Raw genomic sequence first — 17,747 nt, 5'->3', positions numbered from 1 at the left:
TGTAGTCCGCACAGCATTAGGATTGTTCTGTGTATCACATACAGTTGCAATAGAAAGTATGTGAATTTTTTTGGAATGATATGGATTTCTGCACAAATTGGTCATAAAATGTGATCTGATCTTCATCTAAGTCACAAAAATAGACAATAACAGCCTGCTTAATCTAATAACACACAAATAATTAAATGTTACAATGTTTTTATTGAACACACCATGTAAACATTCACAGTGCAGGTGGAAAAAGTATGTGACCCCTGGTTGAACCTCCTTTGGCAGCAATAACTTCAACCAAACGTTTCCTGTAGTTGCAGATCAGATCCATATCATTCCAAAGGGTTCACATACTTTTTATTGCAACTGTAAATTTAAATATAATCACATGGTGATAATTTCCAGCCCACTGGCAAATCTTTTCAGCTAAAGTAATGCCGTGACCTATGTTACCTGATTTAGATTGATCTCATTGTTAAGGGGAAAACAGGTATTGTGTGGTCAGTCAACAACCAATATCTTGGCTATTCAGGGAACTTTAGGTTAATAATACCCTCCCCCATGCCTCTGTCCAGATGGACAGCCACGAAGGAACCTCCTCCACCTTTCAAATCCATAAACTGTCCCCTTGCCTTCCCATGGGCTTCTCTCAGACAAACACCTCCTGGACATCAGAACTAGCAGCTACATGGCCTGAGAGCTCCCACAGTGCAAAGTCCTGTCCTCAGCCCTCTGTGCTGTGAAACACTGTGCATGCCACCATACAGTCAGTCGATATTACAGGCACATTGACAGTCATGTGTCTCGTGGACTGCAGAAAGCAAAAAACGCCTAAGCTGACAAGAAAGGTAACTGCATTTTACTTCCCATTTCTAAGTCCCCTTGCACAATGACCTCTAACCCTGTTTGCTAACACAGCAAATCTATTGATTATTACTAATTATTACCAAGCAAAAAAAGAATGAAGTGATAGCTATACTGAGCAAACCCTCTCTGCAGCTGCAAATATTTAACTCTTACAAGCCCTAGTCCATACCAGGCATAGCTGCCAATGACTGGGTGAACTGTCATGAATTATACCAAGCATGCTCACTTGTAAACATTGTTTGAAACCGGTACTAATTACTATGCATATTGTAGGAAGCCGTCTATGAATTCACCGCCAGGTTTCCAAGATTTGTTGCAAGTTTTTTGTGCCTGGAAATGTCGCTAGAATTTCTTTTTAATGTAACACAATTTTGTTTTACTTAAAATAAATATTTACTAGCCAACTCTCTGTGAATTCCCTGCCAAGGTTTCAAGAGTTGACTCTTAAGTTACTTGTCTATCGAAATGTCGCCATCATGAAATATTGACAAGTGTGGCATAAATTCTGTATTCTCAGTTTGAAAACCTTGCTTAAAACTGATATATATTTTGTAATCCAGTTCAATTTTACATTATTTAAAACCAATATTTGCAAAGCATATCGTAGTCAACTGTCTATGAATTCACCACCAAGGATTTAAGATTTGTCTCCTAAAATTCTTGTCCCTTTAAAATGTTACCAGCATGAAAATACTGACCAAGTGTGGCATAAAATTCTGTATTCTCAATTGTATACCTTGCTTTAAACTGATATATATAATTTTAATCCAACACTATTTTACTTTATTTAAAGCCAATATTTACTTAGCTTATCGTAGCTAATTGTCTATGAATTTACCGCCAAGGGTTCAAGATTTGTCTCTTAAAATTCTTGTCTCTTAAAAAAACGTTACCAGCATGAAATACTGACCAAGTGTGGCATAAAGCTTGCATGCTCACTTGTATACCTACCTTGTTTGAACAGATATCTATGAATGCACCACCAGAGTTTAAAAACGTGTCCCTTAAATATATTGTGCTGCCTAAACACAGATGCAAAGTAAAAATGATATTGTCATTTTAAAATTTTTGGGCTTTTTATGTTAATACATTCTGGAGAGTTGCAATTATAATTTAGCAATATTACGGTTTTAAAAATAATTAACAATTGCTTTTTTTTTTTTGCTGCATGGTCTTCTCAGATGAATGCAATATGGTAGATATGGTAGAATATGGCAAATGCCGCGTACACACGATCAGAAATTCCGACAAGAAAACCGTGGATTTTTTCTGACGTAATGTTGGCTCAAACATGTGTTGCATACACACGGTCACGCAAATCTTGTCGGAAATTACGACCGTCAAGAACGTAGAGACGTACCAGACATACGACGAGCCGAGATCAATGAAATTCAATAGGCAGTTCTGCTAGATTCTGAGCATGCGTGTTTTTTGCGTGTTGGAATTGCATACAGATGAGCGGATTTTCAGAAAAATAGAGAACCTGCTCTCAATCTTTTGTTGGCGGAAATTCCGACAGCAAAAGTCCAAAGGAGCATACAGACAGTCGGAATTTCCATCCAAAAGCTCACATCGGACTTTACTTGTCGGAATTTCCGATCGTGTGTATGCAGCAAAAGTGTTTGTAGAATTTTGTTTTTTATATGGAGGCAACTATGACTAAATGATACTACACACTTAGGCCGCGTACACACAGTCGGTCCAAACCGATGAAAACGGTCTGAAGTCCAGTTTCATCGGTCCAAACCGACCGTGTGTACGGCCCATCGGTCTGTTGTCCTTCGGACAAAAATTAGAGAACTTGCTTTAAAATCGAACCGATGGATGGCCGTCCATCGGTCAAAACTGATGGTTAGTACACAAAAGCATCGGTTCAAAACCCGCGCATGCTCAGAATCAAGTCGACGCATGCTTGGAAGCATTGAACTTCGTTTTTTTCAGCACGTTGTGTGTTTTACGTCACCGCGTTCTGACCCGATCGTTTTTTGAACTGATGGTGTGTACGCACATCAGCCCATTGGTCTGCTTCAGCGGTGAACCGATGAAAACGGTCCGTCGGACCATTCTCATCGGATGGATCGACCGTTTGTACGCGGCCTGATAATGTATGTGTGTTACAAAGATTAAACAGTAAAAAAGTTCAAAGCATGGTCGTATAGACTGACCAATATGATCTTATTATGAATTATTAGAAATATTACAATACATTTTATTAAAACTACTTTTTTATTCCTGTATCCCTGATATCAGTTCTGCATCAGATCTGGAAATGCCTGACGCTTTAAAACAAAGCAAAAAAAAAAAAAAAAGAAAGAAAGAAAAATTGACAAACTGATATTTTACATTTTTTATCTTGCAACTGAATTTTCAAGTAAACGTGAAATAATTCACAAAAGCATAGGGATCCAGCATCTCAAAGATATACCACTTATGATTCTCAATGTATGAAATGTTACTACCCAGGTGGGCATAAAATTGTAATGAAATCCTATGACCCTCTATGATTACTATTATAATTATTGTTATTATTATTGGAGGCGTTTCCATCTGGACTAAACATAAACTATAGTATATATCAAAAAATTACATCTAATCAAATTTATCTAGCAAAGACATACTGAAAAACTACTGTTTGTCATAAATGTAATCAAAATGTATTTTGGGTATATAGCATAGAGTAAGTTCAGTTGCCCAGAAGGGAATGTCTCATTGAGAGACTATTATAGTTATTAGTATTTAAATTTGTAAAAATTATTTCGTACTAGGTTAGGTTACAGCTTTGCGTGTTGGGAATTTGTGTCACACCTTTCCTGACATGTACTGTAGTGTGCTGCCATTTAGCAAACGCACGGCAATGCCGTTAATTTTTAATGGTACCCCCAAGCATCTGCAAATGTGCACATCATGCAGTTCGGTGTGGCACATTTTTTGAAAAGAGTCAGGGACTTCTTTTCTGTGTTTCTCGTGTGTAGGGCAGCTCTGAAATGAATGGGCTGCCCTATATGCTACACGCAGAGACATAGAGTGAGTGTGCTCGGGGCCACCTGTAGGTGTGAACCAAGCCTAAAACACACATATTTTACCATATGCAGTTTTGTTTGTTACAGAATAAGGAACATGAAATATAGAGTACAGTAGCCAACATCAGCCAATCAGATTTTTTTTTCACTATTCTGACTTCTGATAAAAGTGAAATCTGATTAGTTTTTATGAAGTATGGAACATTTTTGTTGTTGTTGCCTAATTAAATAAGTGTTATATCTATCTATAGAGTGAGAGAGAAGAAAAAAAACTACCAGGCTAGTTTAACAGTTAAAAAATTCTGTTTTCCTAAACTACAATGCTATTGTGTTTTAATTTTTTTGGTTGTAGCAGAATGAAAAAATGCAAAAGCAGCTTTTTTTTTTTTTTCATTTGTTACTGAATAATCTGCAGTGGAAAATCAATTGCTTTGGGGCAATTAGTAAGATCTCTCATTTTATAGCTGAATGGTGCATCTGGAAGCTCTGAACATTGCTTTGTTCCTGGTAATATTTCACAGAAAGGCAGCGCCCTGGCTAAATTTCATATTACCATGAATCTAAGCAATCTAATCCAATGGGAAATTCCGATCGTCTGTGTTGAATTCTGTTGGAGAAAAATCCACGCATGCTCAGAATCAAGTCGACGCACGCTCGGAAGCATTGAACTTATTTTTTTCCGGCTCGTCGTAGTGTTGTACTTTACCGCGTTTTGGACGGTCGGAATTTAGTCTGATAGTGTGTATGCAAGACTGATGAAAGTCAGCTTCATCAGATATCCGACAAAAAAATCCATCGGATTTTATTCCATCAGAAATCCGATCGTGTGTACACGGCATTAGTGCTCTTATCTTGGTCACACATTATTTTCATATGTAAATATCATTGTTTGGGTGATCTTTGTGAAGGATAGGATTATATAGCAGGATACCAGCTGCTAAGGGACAACCAATCTCAGCAAACCCTCCGCACCAGCCATGCTGGAATGTGTTGTTTCTCTACATCTGGACGCCACAGTTTGCATTGCTAAAGATGTCATTATTTGTCTGGTACTTTTCAGCTGTGCCTGCCTGATTCTGTGCTTGTCTTATTTATTATCTACTATTTGAATGTTTACAAAAGGCTACATTTCATTTACACAGGATGGGAGCATTGCCCCACTGTGCCTGCAATCGCCACGTTGCTGGTATAAATATCACAGAATGCCAACATGCAGCTTTAACATGAAGTTAATATTTACCAATTGTCTTGTATCAGTATGCAAACAGTGCAACGTGCAATTCCCAGATCATTTGCATGTCTTCTGCTGACAATAATGCCTGCACAGTGTGTGTGTGTGTATATATATATATAGACATATAGATATATATATTTTATTACTGATAAGTCTTCTGCAGTGTTTTACAAAGGATATTAAAACATAAGTTTCACATATTTTTGCAGAAAAAGAAATTGCATTTATTAATTTTTCAGTACATCAGGGGTGCAATGTCAGGCTTCTGCAGACAAGCCTTGCAGCTTTCAGGTCGTATCTCCGTTTGGGCTGTCAGTTTATAAGGTGCAGGGCTTGTTAATGAACTACAAGGGCACTCATCAGCACCCTCGCAGTTTATTCAGAACTACAAGCCGTCTGCTGTGGTGGCTGATGATACTTGTAGTTCATTTGGTTGGCACAGTGGTGTAGTGGGTAGCACTCTCACCTAGCAGTAAAAAGGGTCGCTGGTTCGAATCCCAACCACGACACCACTGCCTGGAGTTCGCATGTTCTCCGTGTGCCTGCGCAGGTTTCCTCCCACACTCCAAAGACATGCTGGTAGGTTAATTGGCTTCTGTTTAAATTGGCCCTACTATATGAATGTGAGTTAGGGACCTTAGATTGTAAGCTCCTTGAGGGTAGGGACCGATGTGAATGTACATGTAAAGTGCTGCGTAAATTGACGGCGCTATATTAGTACCTAAATAATAATTTATTCACAGGATACTGTGAATGAAGGACATGGTCCAGTAGGTGGAACCCTGCATGGTTGCACTGTTTTTAAATTGTGACAGTGGGTACAGGGAAAAGATCCCCCTCCTGCTGTCACACTTAGGTGTTGATCTGAGAAAGAGGTGGCAGGAGCTGGAACATGTTACATGTTGCAGCCTAAATATGGGTGGAACATGTAACACGTTCCAGAATGTAAACTCCTTTAACCACTTGCCGACCACTTCACGCACTTATACGTTGGTAGAATGGCTCCTGTGGGCAAAGCAACGTACCTGTATGTTGCTTTGAAAAGCCTGCCGCAAGCTCCGGGACCCGCAGACTCGATGTCCGCCAGTGTCACAAAGCTGCAGAACAGGGGGATGTGTAAACAAGGCATTGCCCTGTTCTGCCTAGTAACAGGACAGTGATCTACTGCTCCCTGTGATTGGGAGCAGTGATCAGTGTCGTGTCACTGGTAGCCCAGCCCCCCCCCCCACAGTTAGAATCACTCCTTAGGATAGGGTGACCAGACATCCCCAGTTACAGGGGAAAGTCCCCTGATTGAGGACAATGTCCCCGGACCAAGTCTGTCCCTGGTTTTGTCCCCAGATTGGATTTAAAAGGTGGCAAGTTCAATTTCAAAGACAATCAGTGCAGAATTAAAATAAAAAAAATAGTATTACACACCCCCGCTCCGCCGTGCCTACTAGCATAGGGGGTTTGTATGTTTCCCATTATCTGTGCCCCTTTCTGATGATTATGTGCTGGTCGGAGCGGAGGGAATATTTCTTCAGTTTCGGGCGCATGCCCATTCAGCTTCGCTCGCATGTTCTTCTGCCTTGGCTCAAATCCTGGCCAGCCACCTGCCTATCTCCTTGCCTTCCCTGGCGGAGTGATCTTCCTCCGCTCCTCATCCAGTAGTCCCCGAAGAGTAAGACGTGAGAGGTTGTGAGGCGGGCGGCGACGGGCAGAGAGTCACTGATTGTTGCCATTACTAGTAAAGAAAAATATGTCCCCGGATTTCATTTTAAAAATCTGGTCACCTTACCTTAGGACACACTTAACCCCTCCCTCGCCCTCTAGTGGTTAACCATTTAGCTGCGGGTGTCACTTACATAGTAATCAGAGCATTTTTATAGCACTGATCGCTGTATAAATGACAGTGGTCCCAAAATAGCATCAAAAGTGTCCGATGTGTCCGCCATAATGCCACAGTCACGATAAAAAAATCGCCGATCGCCACCATTACTAGTAATAAAAAATGATAAAAATGCCATAAAACTGTCCCCTATTTTGTAGATGCTATAACTTTTGTGCAAACTAATCAAACTACACTTAATGCGATTTTTTTTTACCAAAGACTGAGAAAGATTTTTTTTTATAGCTTTTTTTGGGGATATTTATTATAGCAAAAAGCAAAAAAAAAAAATTTTTTTCAAAATTGTCGCTCCTTTTTTGTTTATAGCGCAAAAAATAAAAACCGCAAAGGTGATCAAATGCCACCCAAAGAAGGCTCTATTTGTGGGAAAAAAAGGACGTCAATTTTGTTTGGGTGCAACATCGCACAACCGCGCAATAGTCAGTTAAAGAGACATAGTGCTGTATCGTAAAAAAATGGCACGGTCATTGGGTTAAGTAAGTGGTTCAGTAAAAATCCTTTAATTAGATCTATGTGTGTGTATAAAGGTGCATTTTTTATACAGAATTTAAATAACTCCAACAGTTTGCCCACACTTTCCATTATAAAGGAAGACCACACGGTTAAATTGCAATTCAAGCTGTGGGTGGTCCTGTCGGCACAACCTGGCTGGACAAGAATTGGTTTCAAAATTGAAGGAGGTGGAATATTGTTGGTTGAAGATTGGCGGCATTCAATCAGATCCAGTCGCTGTTTGGGTATTTGGGCAGCTAATGGTTCGCCGTCTGAATGCAATAGATGGCAGCAGAAACACTGTTTAGCGTGAATGGGGGAATTGAGCGATATTCCTCTTCTTCAGCCCAGCGACTAGCCTTAGGCAGGTGCATTGTCATACATCATTGTGCATTTCCTTTGTGCATTGATATGCGTTGTAGATGCGTGTCGATTTCCAGTGTGCTTTTCATGTTAGGATTATGGAGCTACAGGCATTGACCAAAGCTTGTTAATACAAGTTCTCAAAGCACCAAAATGAATGGTATATGCATTTTGATGTGTTGTCTTTCACTCACTAAAATGCAGAAAAAATGGACCTGTCGTATTTATCCAAACACACCGCACTGCAGCACAGAGATGGGAATAGATGCCATTTTTATTATGGACAACTTGGACACGTGCATTTTAGCACCTTTTAACATAACAATGTAAATTGTCCCTAAAGGCTCTTTCACACATGCTAGCCACACACTTTACAATCTGATTGTAGAATCTCTTTACAGCCTCCATTAGGATTACCCAAAGTACCCCTGTCCATCATAAGGATCTACCTAAGCAATTTCCATTTAGCATATGTATCCAGTCATTCAGGCCTTCACACTTTGCATCGTTTGGTTGATCTAAAGGAGATTGTACACTCAAATTGTAAAATGTATACTCAGCTTAAAGTGGTTGTAAACCACTGATATAAAAAAAAACCTGCAAGACAATGCATGATGTGCTAGTATGCATTGCCTGGCATCCTCTTGTAGCACCCTCTAGTGTGCTAGGTGTGAAAGATTTTTTTTTTTTTGTTAGTGTAGGCAAATTCATGCAGGCCTGCTTGTTTTGTTTCCTGGGTTGGCAGAGATAACGGGTGAACTGGATAACTCACAGGCAGCATCCTTGAGACCTCAGGTACCCATTTCCAGAATGTGCTGCCTGGAGTATTCTGAGGGCCCTGACCAATCCCCAACTTGGATTGGCAGGGGGCAGGCCTCCTCAAATACTCAGGGTCAGCCCAGCTGGGGAGGAGTTGTTCGAGTGGAAACAGGAGATGGAGAGTTAGGCTGTTGTGGCCTTTGAGGAAGCTCCCCAGTCTGGGGGGGGGGGGTGACCTTGGGCCTGTGCTCGGTGTGGACAGGGCCCTCTCAAGACACAAAAAGGTGTCCTGGACAAGAGGCACAAAAGCAAGGAGTGTACAGTGGGAGAACACTGCCAGGCAAGTCTCGAGGAGGAACAAAAGATGCAACCAAGAGGGCTGGTGAGTGACACACAGTCAGGAAGAATGGGAAGAAAGCCTGAGAGGACTGGGATGGAGCAGTCTGGGATGGGTACAGCTAGCACTAGGACTACAATTTCCCTGCCCTGCCTGCAAAGGGCATTTTTGCATTAGGCCTGGCTGAGCCAGTGTCAGGTGGTCTGCAATTTAGTGCTAGCTGGTTCTGGCAGTTGTAGTTCTATAAGCAAGTTTATGCTGGAGGCAAAAGAGCGTGTGTATATACCGGTGTTGTATATAGGTTCAGTCCCTAATTTCGAGTACCCTATCCCCATTCAAGTTAAATCCCCTAAATAAATAAAAAAAACATGTGAAACGATTATTTGACTGTTGGATGTCTAGGGATTTGTGTGCCTGGCTGTGCATGGTGAGAGACAGACCTCAACTACCAGCAGCCCATATGGGGGTAACCGCTACACTCTGAATCATAAACCCGAATGTCCAGGGAACATATGGGCCAATTTTGAAGGTACCAGGTACTATCTTGTAAGTACCTTATAAGCCGACTCTAAGGTGGTAACGTTAATAGAGCAGGTTGCGATAGTGGACATTGTTTCTTGCCAGTCTTTTTCTAATTCATGGCCCTTAACCACTTGCTGGCCTTTTCTGGAACTTTTTGTTTACATGTTTAAATTAGTATTTTTTGCTAGAAAATTACTCAAAAAAACAAACATTATATATATATATATATATATATATACATATACAGTGCCTTGGGAAAGTATTCGGTCCCGTTGTAGTTTGCGACCTTTTGCCACATTTCAGGCTTCAAACATAAAGATAGAAAACTGTAATTTTTTTTGAAGATTTAACAACAAGTGGGACACAATCATGAAGTGGCACGAAATTTATTGGATAATTCAAACTTTTTTAACAAATAAAAAACTGAAAAATTGGGCGTGCAAAATTATTCAGCCCCCTTAAGTTAATACTTTGTAGCGCCACCTTTTGCTGCGATTACAGCTGTAAGTCACTTGGGGTATGTCTCTATCAGTTTTGCACATCGAGAGACTGAAATTTTTGCCCATTCCTCCTTGCAAAACAGCTCAAGCTCAGTGAGGTTGGATGGAGAGCATTTGTGAACAGCAGTTTTCAGTTCTTTCCACAGATTCTAGATTGGATTCAGGTCTGGACTTGGACTTGGCCATTCCTACACCTGGATATGTTTATTTGTGAACCATTCCATTGTAGATTTTGCTTTATGTTTTGGATCATTGTTGGAAGACAAATCTCCGTCCCAGTCTCAGGTCGTTTGCAGACTCCATCAGGTTTTCTTCCAGAATGGTCCTGTATTTGGCTCCATCCATCTTCCCATCAATTTTAACCATCTTCCCTGTCCCTGCTGAAGAAAAGCAGGCCCAAACCATGATGCTGCCACCACCATGTTTCACAGTGGGGATGGTGTGTTCAGGGTGATGAGCTGTGTTGCTTTTACGCCAAACATAACATTTTGCATTGTTGCCAAAAAGTTCGATTTTGGTTTCATCTGACCAGAGCACCTTCTTCCACATGTTTGGTGTGTCCCCCAGGTGGCTTGTGGCAAACTTTAAACAACACTTTTTATGGATATCTTTAAGAAATGGCTTTCTTCTTGCCACTCTTCCATAAAGGCCAGATTTGTGCAATATACGACTGATTGTTGTTCTATGGACAGAGTCTCCCACCTCAGCTGTAGATCTCTGCAGTTCATCCAGAGTGATCATGGGCCTCTGGGCTGCATCTCTGATCAGTCTTCTCCTTGTATGAGCTGAAAGTTTAGAGGGACGGCTAGGTCTTAGTAGATTTGCAGTGGTCTGATACTCCTTCCATTTCAATATTATCGCTTGCACAGTGCTCCTTGGGATGTTTAAAGCTTGGGAAATCTTTTTGTATCCAAATCCGGCTTTAAACTTCTCCACAATAGTATCTCGGACCTGCCTGGTGTGTTCCTTGTTCTTCATGATGCTCTCTGCGCTTTAAACGGACCTCTGAGACTATCACAGTGCAGGTGCATTTATACGGAGACTTGATTACACACAGGTGGATTCTATTTATCATCATTAGTCATTTAGGTCAACATTGGATCATTCAGAGATCCTCACTGAACTTCTGGAGAGAGTTTGCTGCACTGAAAGTAAAGGGGCTGAATAATATTGCACGCCCAATTTTTCAGTTTTTTATTTGTTAAAAAAGCTTTCACAAGGCACTATATTATATATATATATATATATATATATATATATATATATATATATATATATATATATATATATATATATATATATATATATATATATATATATATATATATATATATATATATATATATATTTTAGCAGAGACCCAAGATGAAAAAAATGGTGAGCGTTGTAATATCTTATGTCATACTCCATTTCCGCAGTGGTCTTTCAAATGCAATTTTTTGTGAAAAAATACAAGATAGTGAATTAAAAAAAAATACAACACAATAGTTACCCCAATTTTTTTGTACATTATGAAAGATGGCATTACACCAAGTAAATAGATATCTAACATGTCATACTTTAAAATTGCATACGCTCATGGAATGGCGACAAACTATGGTATTTAAACATCTCCACAGGCAACACTTTAAAGATATTCACAGGTTACCTGTTTAGGATTACAGAGAAGGTCTTGTGCTAGAATGATTACTCTTAATCTAACCATCGCAGTAATACCTCACATGTGGTTTGAACACCATTCACATATGCCGGGGAGACTTGCGTATGCCTTCGCTTTTGCACGAGCATGGAGGGTGCTCTTAATTTTTTTTTTTTTCATATTTATTTTACTTTTTATTTATTTTTTTACGCTGTCCCTTTATTTATTTTTTATAATATATAATTTTTTTATAAGACGGTACACTTGGTGGGGGTGGGTCAGCCACGTCCTGTGACCTTTGACCTCTGGGAACCCGCCTTCTGACCTTTGACCTCTGGAGGAGGTCCCTGTTCCAATTCCTGAGTCCTAGCCATATTATTCAATGGGAAATCCTAACCCTAACCTTAATTTAAAAAAAAAAATGGTTTATGCCCAAGAACCTAAAGACATTAGAGGTTGCTCCAGTCCTCCAAGGGCATAGAGATGAGTGGGGGCCATCTTGCCCTCACTCGACTTTCTGCCCAGTGAAAGACTGCATCAAATCGCTTCAGGGTTTAACAACCGGGAAACAGCAGGGGCAGTCCACGGGACTATTTTTATCCGACGACAGTAAAAGACGATACGCGGGTTATGGCAGCTAGCTGCTGCCATAACACTGGCATTTAACATCAAAATAATGACGTATATTTACTGTGGGCAGTCAACATCCTTTTCCCAATTGGTTACATAAGTATGTGCAGACAGAGAGGGTAGTCTGTTGAGTTGGGAATTGCAACAAATTGGGGGAAGGTTGGGACTTTGAGTGAGGCAGATACCTAATAAGGTTTCATGCCTCCATCCCTGTATATATGAAAAAAGGGGGGAAGAGCGGGACTTTAAATGAAGCATGCAGTCAACAGTAGGGGGTCAAGACAAGGTACATTTATTATATGCCATAAAAATTCATACAAATTAATAAATAATGTCACAATATAATTCATCTACATACACAGGAATGGTAATCCATGACAGTGGGGAGGGATTGAGCCTCCTCCACCACCAGTGAACTTCCTGTTGCATCAAAATGACTAAAAATCATGATCATATACTATTATACATAAATAATACTGATTACATAGTTGGTTTGAACATTGCATATTGTTTGACGCATTTTGTGGAGTATTTCTATCCACTCTTCAGGAGCAGCAATGTAAATATCGGAAATGAAACATATGAGTTTTTAGGTCACTGCTTGGAAAAGGAAAAAAGATCACCACAAAAAGGGGTATAGATCGGGAATGCACCCTTATCTAAGAAATACTCACAACCACCATGTGAAAGTGCAAAATCGAGAGCTGGAAGCTCCCCTAGGGGAATCTTTTTTGAGTTGGGAATAGACCAAGGAAATTCGTTTAGAAGCTAGAGGAGACTTGCAGTGTTTTACAAGGGATAAAATATGGGGGAAAGTTTATGTTGTACTGAGTATGCTTTTTTAATTTGTATTTTATTCTCCCCAGACATCAACTTTACCCAACTGCTTGGCAACCTCATTCACCGTATCAGACTACTGTTTACAGGGTCATGTTTTTGGCTAAACCTAAAGTTAGGATTGCAAATGAAATTCATGAAAATCAATAACCAGCAACCAAGGAATTTTTTCAACAAGTTCGAAAAACTTGAATGACTTTCAAAAGTGTGTTGTAAATGGTCTGTTTCAGGTAAAGCGGTCGTGAATCCAATATTCTTATTTAGAAATCCAGGTTGGGAATTTCCACCCACATCAAATTAGAAGAGCAGAGTAGAAAAAATGCTTCTATACATTTTTTATCACATTTTAGGCCTAGGTTACTTGACTTCATTGCACTTTCTTGGAAGTAAATGACCCAGGTGGTAGGTGGGATGGGTCTGCCTTGCTATGAGCTGCAATGACAGGAGGAGCCGCTATCAAACACTGCCTACCTCACCAGCTGGATTGCTTGATTGGTTGGGTAAGAGTGACTGATTCTGCCACTGCCGTTCATTGCACAGCAGCTTTGTTCTGCCCAATGTCTGAGTCGTTTGGATAATAAGAGAGCAAGGCAGAGTAGATATGGCTTTTTTTGGGGCATATTGACAAGCGGTGACAACACTGCAGAAGGTAGATGACCCTGCAGATCGTTGTCACCACAAACCAGGAAGAATAGGTCACTGGCAAGATCAACGGGTATTTTTATTTTGCAATTTTTACATACTTACATTGGCCCAGCTTGAACCAATTTAAGTATATGTGTGCCATACCTATGGGATCCCTGAGGAAGCTGGACATCACTCTAGTAGGCACCACTACTGCAGTGATCTCCACTAGTTTCCGGGTCCTGTGCCAAGCAGCTGGCCTGCTACATTGTGAACACAGGAGGTCCCTGGCTTGGCATGGTTGCCCGAAAAACGACAACGTTAAAAACGTTGTGAAAAAATAGAGCATGTTCGAATTTTTTTTTGGCCGTTTTTCAGAACCCGAAAAATGCTCTGAAGCCCACAGATCGTTTTTAATGACATTAAAAAAACATAATTTTTTACAACCCGAAAAATTATCGTGTGTGTCCGGCATCATTGTTTGTATGACACATTAAGTTGAGAAGAGGAGAATCCACATGTACAAATATAAAGGGGTCCATATATAGGCATACCCCACTTTTAAGTACACAATGGGACGGGAGCATGTATGTAAAACGAAAATGTACTTAAAGCGAAGCAATACGTTTTTTCCCTTCTAGGCTGTAGTGTGGGTGCCAGGGGCTATAGTGTGGGTACCAGGGGCTAGAGTGTGGGTACCAGAGGCTGTAGTGTGGGTGCCAAGGGCTATAGTGTGGGTACCAGAGGCTGTAGTGTGGGTACCAGAGGCTATAGTGTGGGTACCAGAGGCTGTAGTGTGGGTACCAGAGGCTGTAGTGTGGGTACCAGAGGCTATAGTGTGGGTACCAGAGGCTGTAGTGTGGGTACCAGGGGCTGTAGTGTGGGTGCCAGGGGCTGTAGTGTGGGTACCAGGGGCTGTAGTGTGGGCGCCAGGGGCTGTAGTGGGGGTGTCAGGGGAACACTCACATGTAAATAAGCTCATCGAATGCAGGGGGGCCGCTCCAATCTATCCCCCGGACATCGCGCTGTGCACAGAGGACAGTTCTGTGGAGAGGCTGGATGGCATTCTGTGGCTGACAGGGAAGCCGGAAGAACCACTGAGTGGATGTGATGTCACTGGAGGTGGGGACGCGGCCAGGATACAGGAAGAGCACACTGGAACAGGGCAGGCTACGTGCTCAGAGCTTCAGTTCCGTCTAGTGCAAGTGCATGGAGCGGGATTATTTGTACTTGTGAGGCACTTTACGTACATTCACGGGTATGTCCGTACTCGCGAGTGTACGTAAAGTGAGTGTCCGTAAAGCGGGGTATGCCTGTAGTGAACTTGGTGTTGAGTTATTCACTTTACGGTCAACACTGATGACAAGGGGGGGCTCTTTACGTCTAGAGGAAAAAAGATCTCATCCCTAAATACGGAAAGTTTTCTTCACAGTAAAAATGTGGAACAGACTCCCTCCAGAGGTGGTTCTGGCCAGCTCAGTTGATTGCTTTAAGAAAGGCCTGGATACTTTCCTAAATGTACATAATATAACAGAGTACTAAGATTTATAGGTAAAGTTGATCGAGGGTAAATTCTAATTGCCTCTCGGGGGATCAGGAAGGAATTTTTTCCCCTGCTGTAGCAAATTGGATTATGCTCTGCTGTGTTTTTTTCCCTTCCTCTGGATCAACTGTGGGTATGGAGTTTGGTGTATGGGATTGTACTATGTTTTTTATTTTGTTTATTTTTTTGTGGTTGAACTATATGGACTTTTTCAACCTGACTAACTATGCAACTATGTAAAGTTATTAAAGATAAAATTTGCATAAGCACATTGTGTACACTCTTTATGAGAGGTTAGCAAGGGAACATACATGCAGCTGAAAGCATGGGATCTGAACAGCAGGTCAGATGAAAAAAAAGTCATCCTTTTTCCCGGCACTGCCCTCTCCTCTTGTCAAAATGTTTTGGTCAGCACTTTTGCACTACAGAAGAACCTGATTATTTGGCCTTTTTTTGGCCCTCCCTCCCTCTCCTACGGCAAAGTCTATGGGGGATTACAGGAGGGTGATATCAAGACAGTTGCAAGGATTTATAAAAGTTTCATCTAAAAATACGTTACATTAACATTTTTTATGTAGCGCTAGCCCCGCAGGAGCCGCTGATTTGTTGTTGGGATCGGCATATTAAGTTACCTTTGTATGGCCCAGGGGTGCAGTTGGAGAACAAAGTAGTGAGCAAAGGTCCAGACAGTGAATAAAGGTTTTCCAATGCTTTATTTCTAGGCCAATACGGCCAACATCAACGTCAAATGGGAAGAAAAAGGTTGATGAAGAGAAAGAGAGAAAACCTTGCAGTTTCAGGCCTGGATATGAACCGAGCAATCCTGCTCTCAGTAGTATTAAATTGTTGTTCGTCACCACTCTAGCCAGAGTGGGTGAAGTGCCCCCGGACAGACTTCTGACATAAGTCTGGCAGCCGAAGTGTCACTTTAGATTTGCTGGGAGCAACAGGTCCCTCTCACAGACCTGGCTCTAGGGCCTCTGCCACAGGCCTATTACTTTAAGCGAGCTTGATGGATGAATGGAGCGAATCCTCCCAGTAGATTTTAGCATAGGTCACTGGATGACAGCAAAGCATACCTGTCAGCATTCCATTCACCAGATCCCTGATTGGTTCGTTCAAGCCCTGTTGGACAACCTGCCTCCGGGTTCTCCTCAAGCCGACCCCCCAATCGAACGGCACCCAGCCTGGGATCCTCTCAAAAGAACTGGGGACCCAGTAAGTCACTGGAGTCCCTTTTCACTTCCGGATGAGGCTCTGTGTTGCCTGCAACTTTGGCCAGGTGGGCCGCGCCGCCGGGGTCCATGGATGCGCGCACCCTGAAGGTGGATGCCGCACCTGGAACCGGGACCCCGCAAAGATTTTTCAGCACATGACACCTGTCACAGATATACCCTCCCCCAGCATGTCCCGCGAGGGAAAAGCTCCTCTAATTGGCTGCTGGGGAAGGTTGCTCTGCCAGAACCCCTCTGGCGTCAACTGCTGGCCAGGGATGGTATTGCATCCCTGGAGCACAGACTGACCCAGTGGACATTTCTGGAGTGACAGAAGTCCCAATTTAGCAAATTATGAATGGGAGCAAAATAACTCTCCCATTCCCCACTAACTTTAGCATAGTGCCCATACTGAAAGTAAGGGGGCGCTACATTTATAAAAGTTATTGTAGTGCCTATGTACTTTACAGTACTGATGCTAGTCAAATTTAAGGGTAGATCAGAGTGTAGTTAAACTCTGATCCAGATTGTTAGTAGCAAAATGCGGTCTCTGTCTCAGCTTGGCTGTGAGCCCATTCTGCTGTCCTCGGGTGTTCTTCCAGCCCCGGTGCTGCAGGTGGCAGCAGTGGAGTCAAGGTTTGGGTGCTCCTTCCCAGCAGCCAATCACGAGGGTTTGTCCTTGCTGTGCATGCTGGGGAGGGGTATTTATGGGGCAGACGCCATTGGTTCTGGGTCTTCTTCGTCCAGTGTGGCACCCACCTTTAGGGTGGCCACATCACGGCGTCCCATCGCTATGGCTTACCTGACCATTGCGTGCGTGCCACGCGGTGTTCCTGGTTCCCGGGGCCATGCTGACCTGGAGCATCTGAACAGCGACAGGGACCCAGTGAGTGACTGGGTTCCCACTTTGAAGATCCCAAGCTGTAATGCTGTTCGGTGGGGAGTCAGTCTGAGGAGCGCCATTGAGAGGCTTGCGGTCCAAAAGGGCCTGGACAAACCAGTGGGGATCGAGGTAGCCGGACACCGAGGGATTGATCACCTGTCAGTCGGTACCTGGCCGACAAGTTGAAGGAGGTCCAGACGTAACTCATTTAGGGAGGCATATCTCCAAGAATTCAACCCAGAGGGGACCTGTGGCAGAGGTATCTTTCTGAGGCTCATTGATAGGGGTCTGTGGCAGAGACTTTCTCCCAAGTTCAAGTTCACCAAGGATGGTCTGTGGAAGAGACTTTATCCTACAATTGTCCGAGTGATACTCCGGCTACCAGGTCACTGAGAGAGGCC

General features: G+C 42.1%; 1 protein-coding gene across 2 annotated transcripts in view; it reads left to right on the top strand.

The window, feature by feature from the left end:
- Nucleotides 1-599: 599 nt before the first annotated feature.
- LOC120916507 (insulin-like growth factor III) overlaps nt 600-17,747 on the top strand; it is a 40,328-nt gene continuing 23,180 nt past the window's right edge. Inside the window, exon 1 of one of the 2 annotated variants that reach the window (XM_040327516.1) lies at nt 600-839. In XM_040327516.1, the coding sequence (XP_040183450.1) occupies nt 789-839 (51 nt within the window). In that variant the 5' untranslated portion in view covers nt 600-788. The remainder of the gene's footprint in view (nt 840-17,747) is intronic. The other variant, XM_040327515.1, reaches the window with a different exon arrangement.

Source organism: Rana temporaria, chromosome 10, assembly GCF_905171775.1.
Source record: "Rana temporaria chromosome 10, aRanTem1.1, whole genome shotgun sequence".
Lineage (NCBI taxonomy): Eukaryota > Metazoa > Chordata > Amphibia > Anura > Ranidae > Rana > Rana temporaria.
The sequence above is the reverse complement of the archived record's forward strand: the minus strand, read 5'-3'. Positions and strand labels throughout refer to the sequence as shown.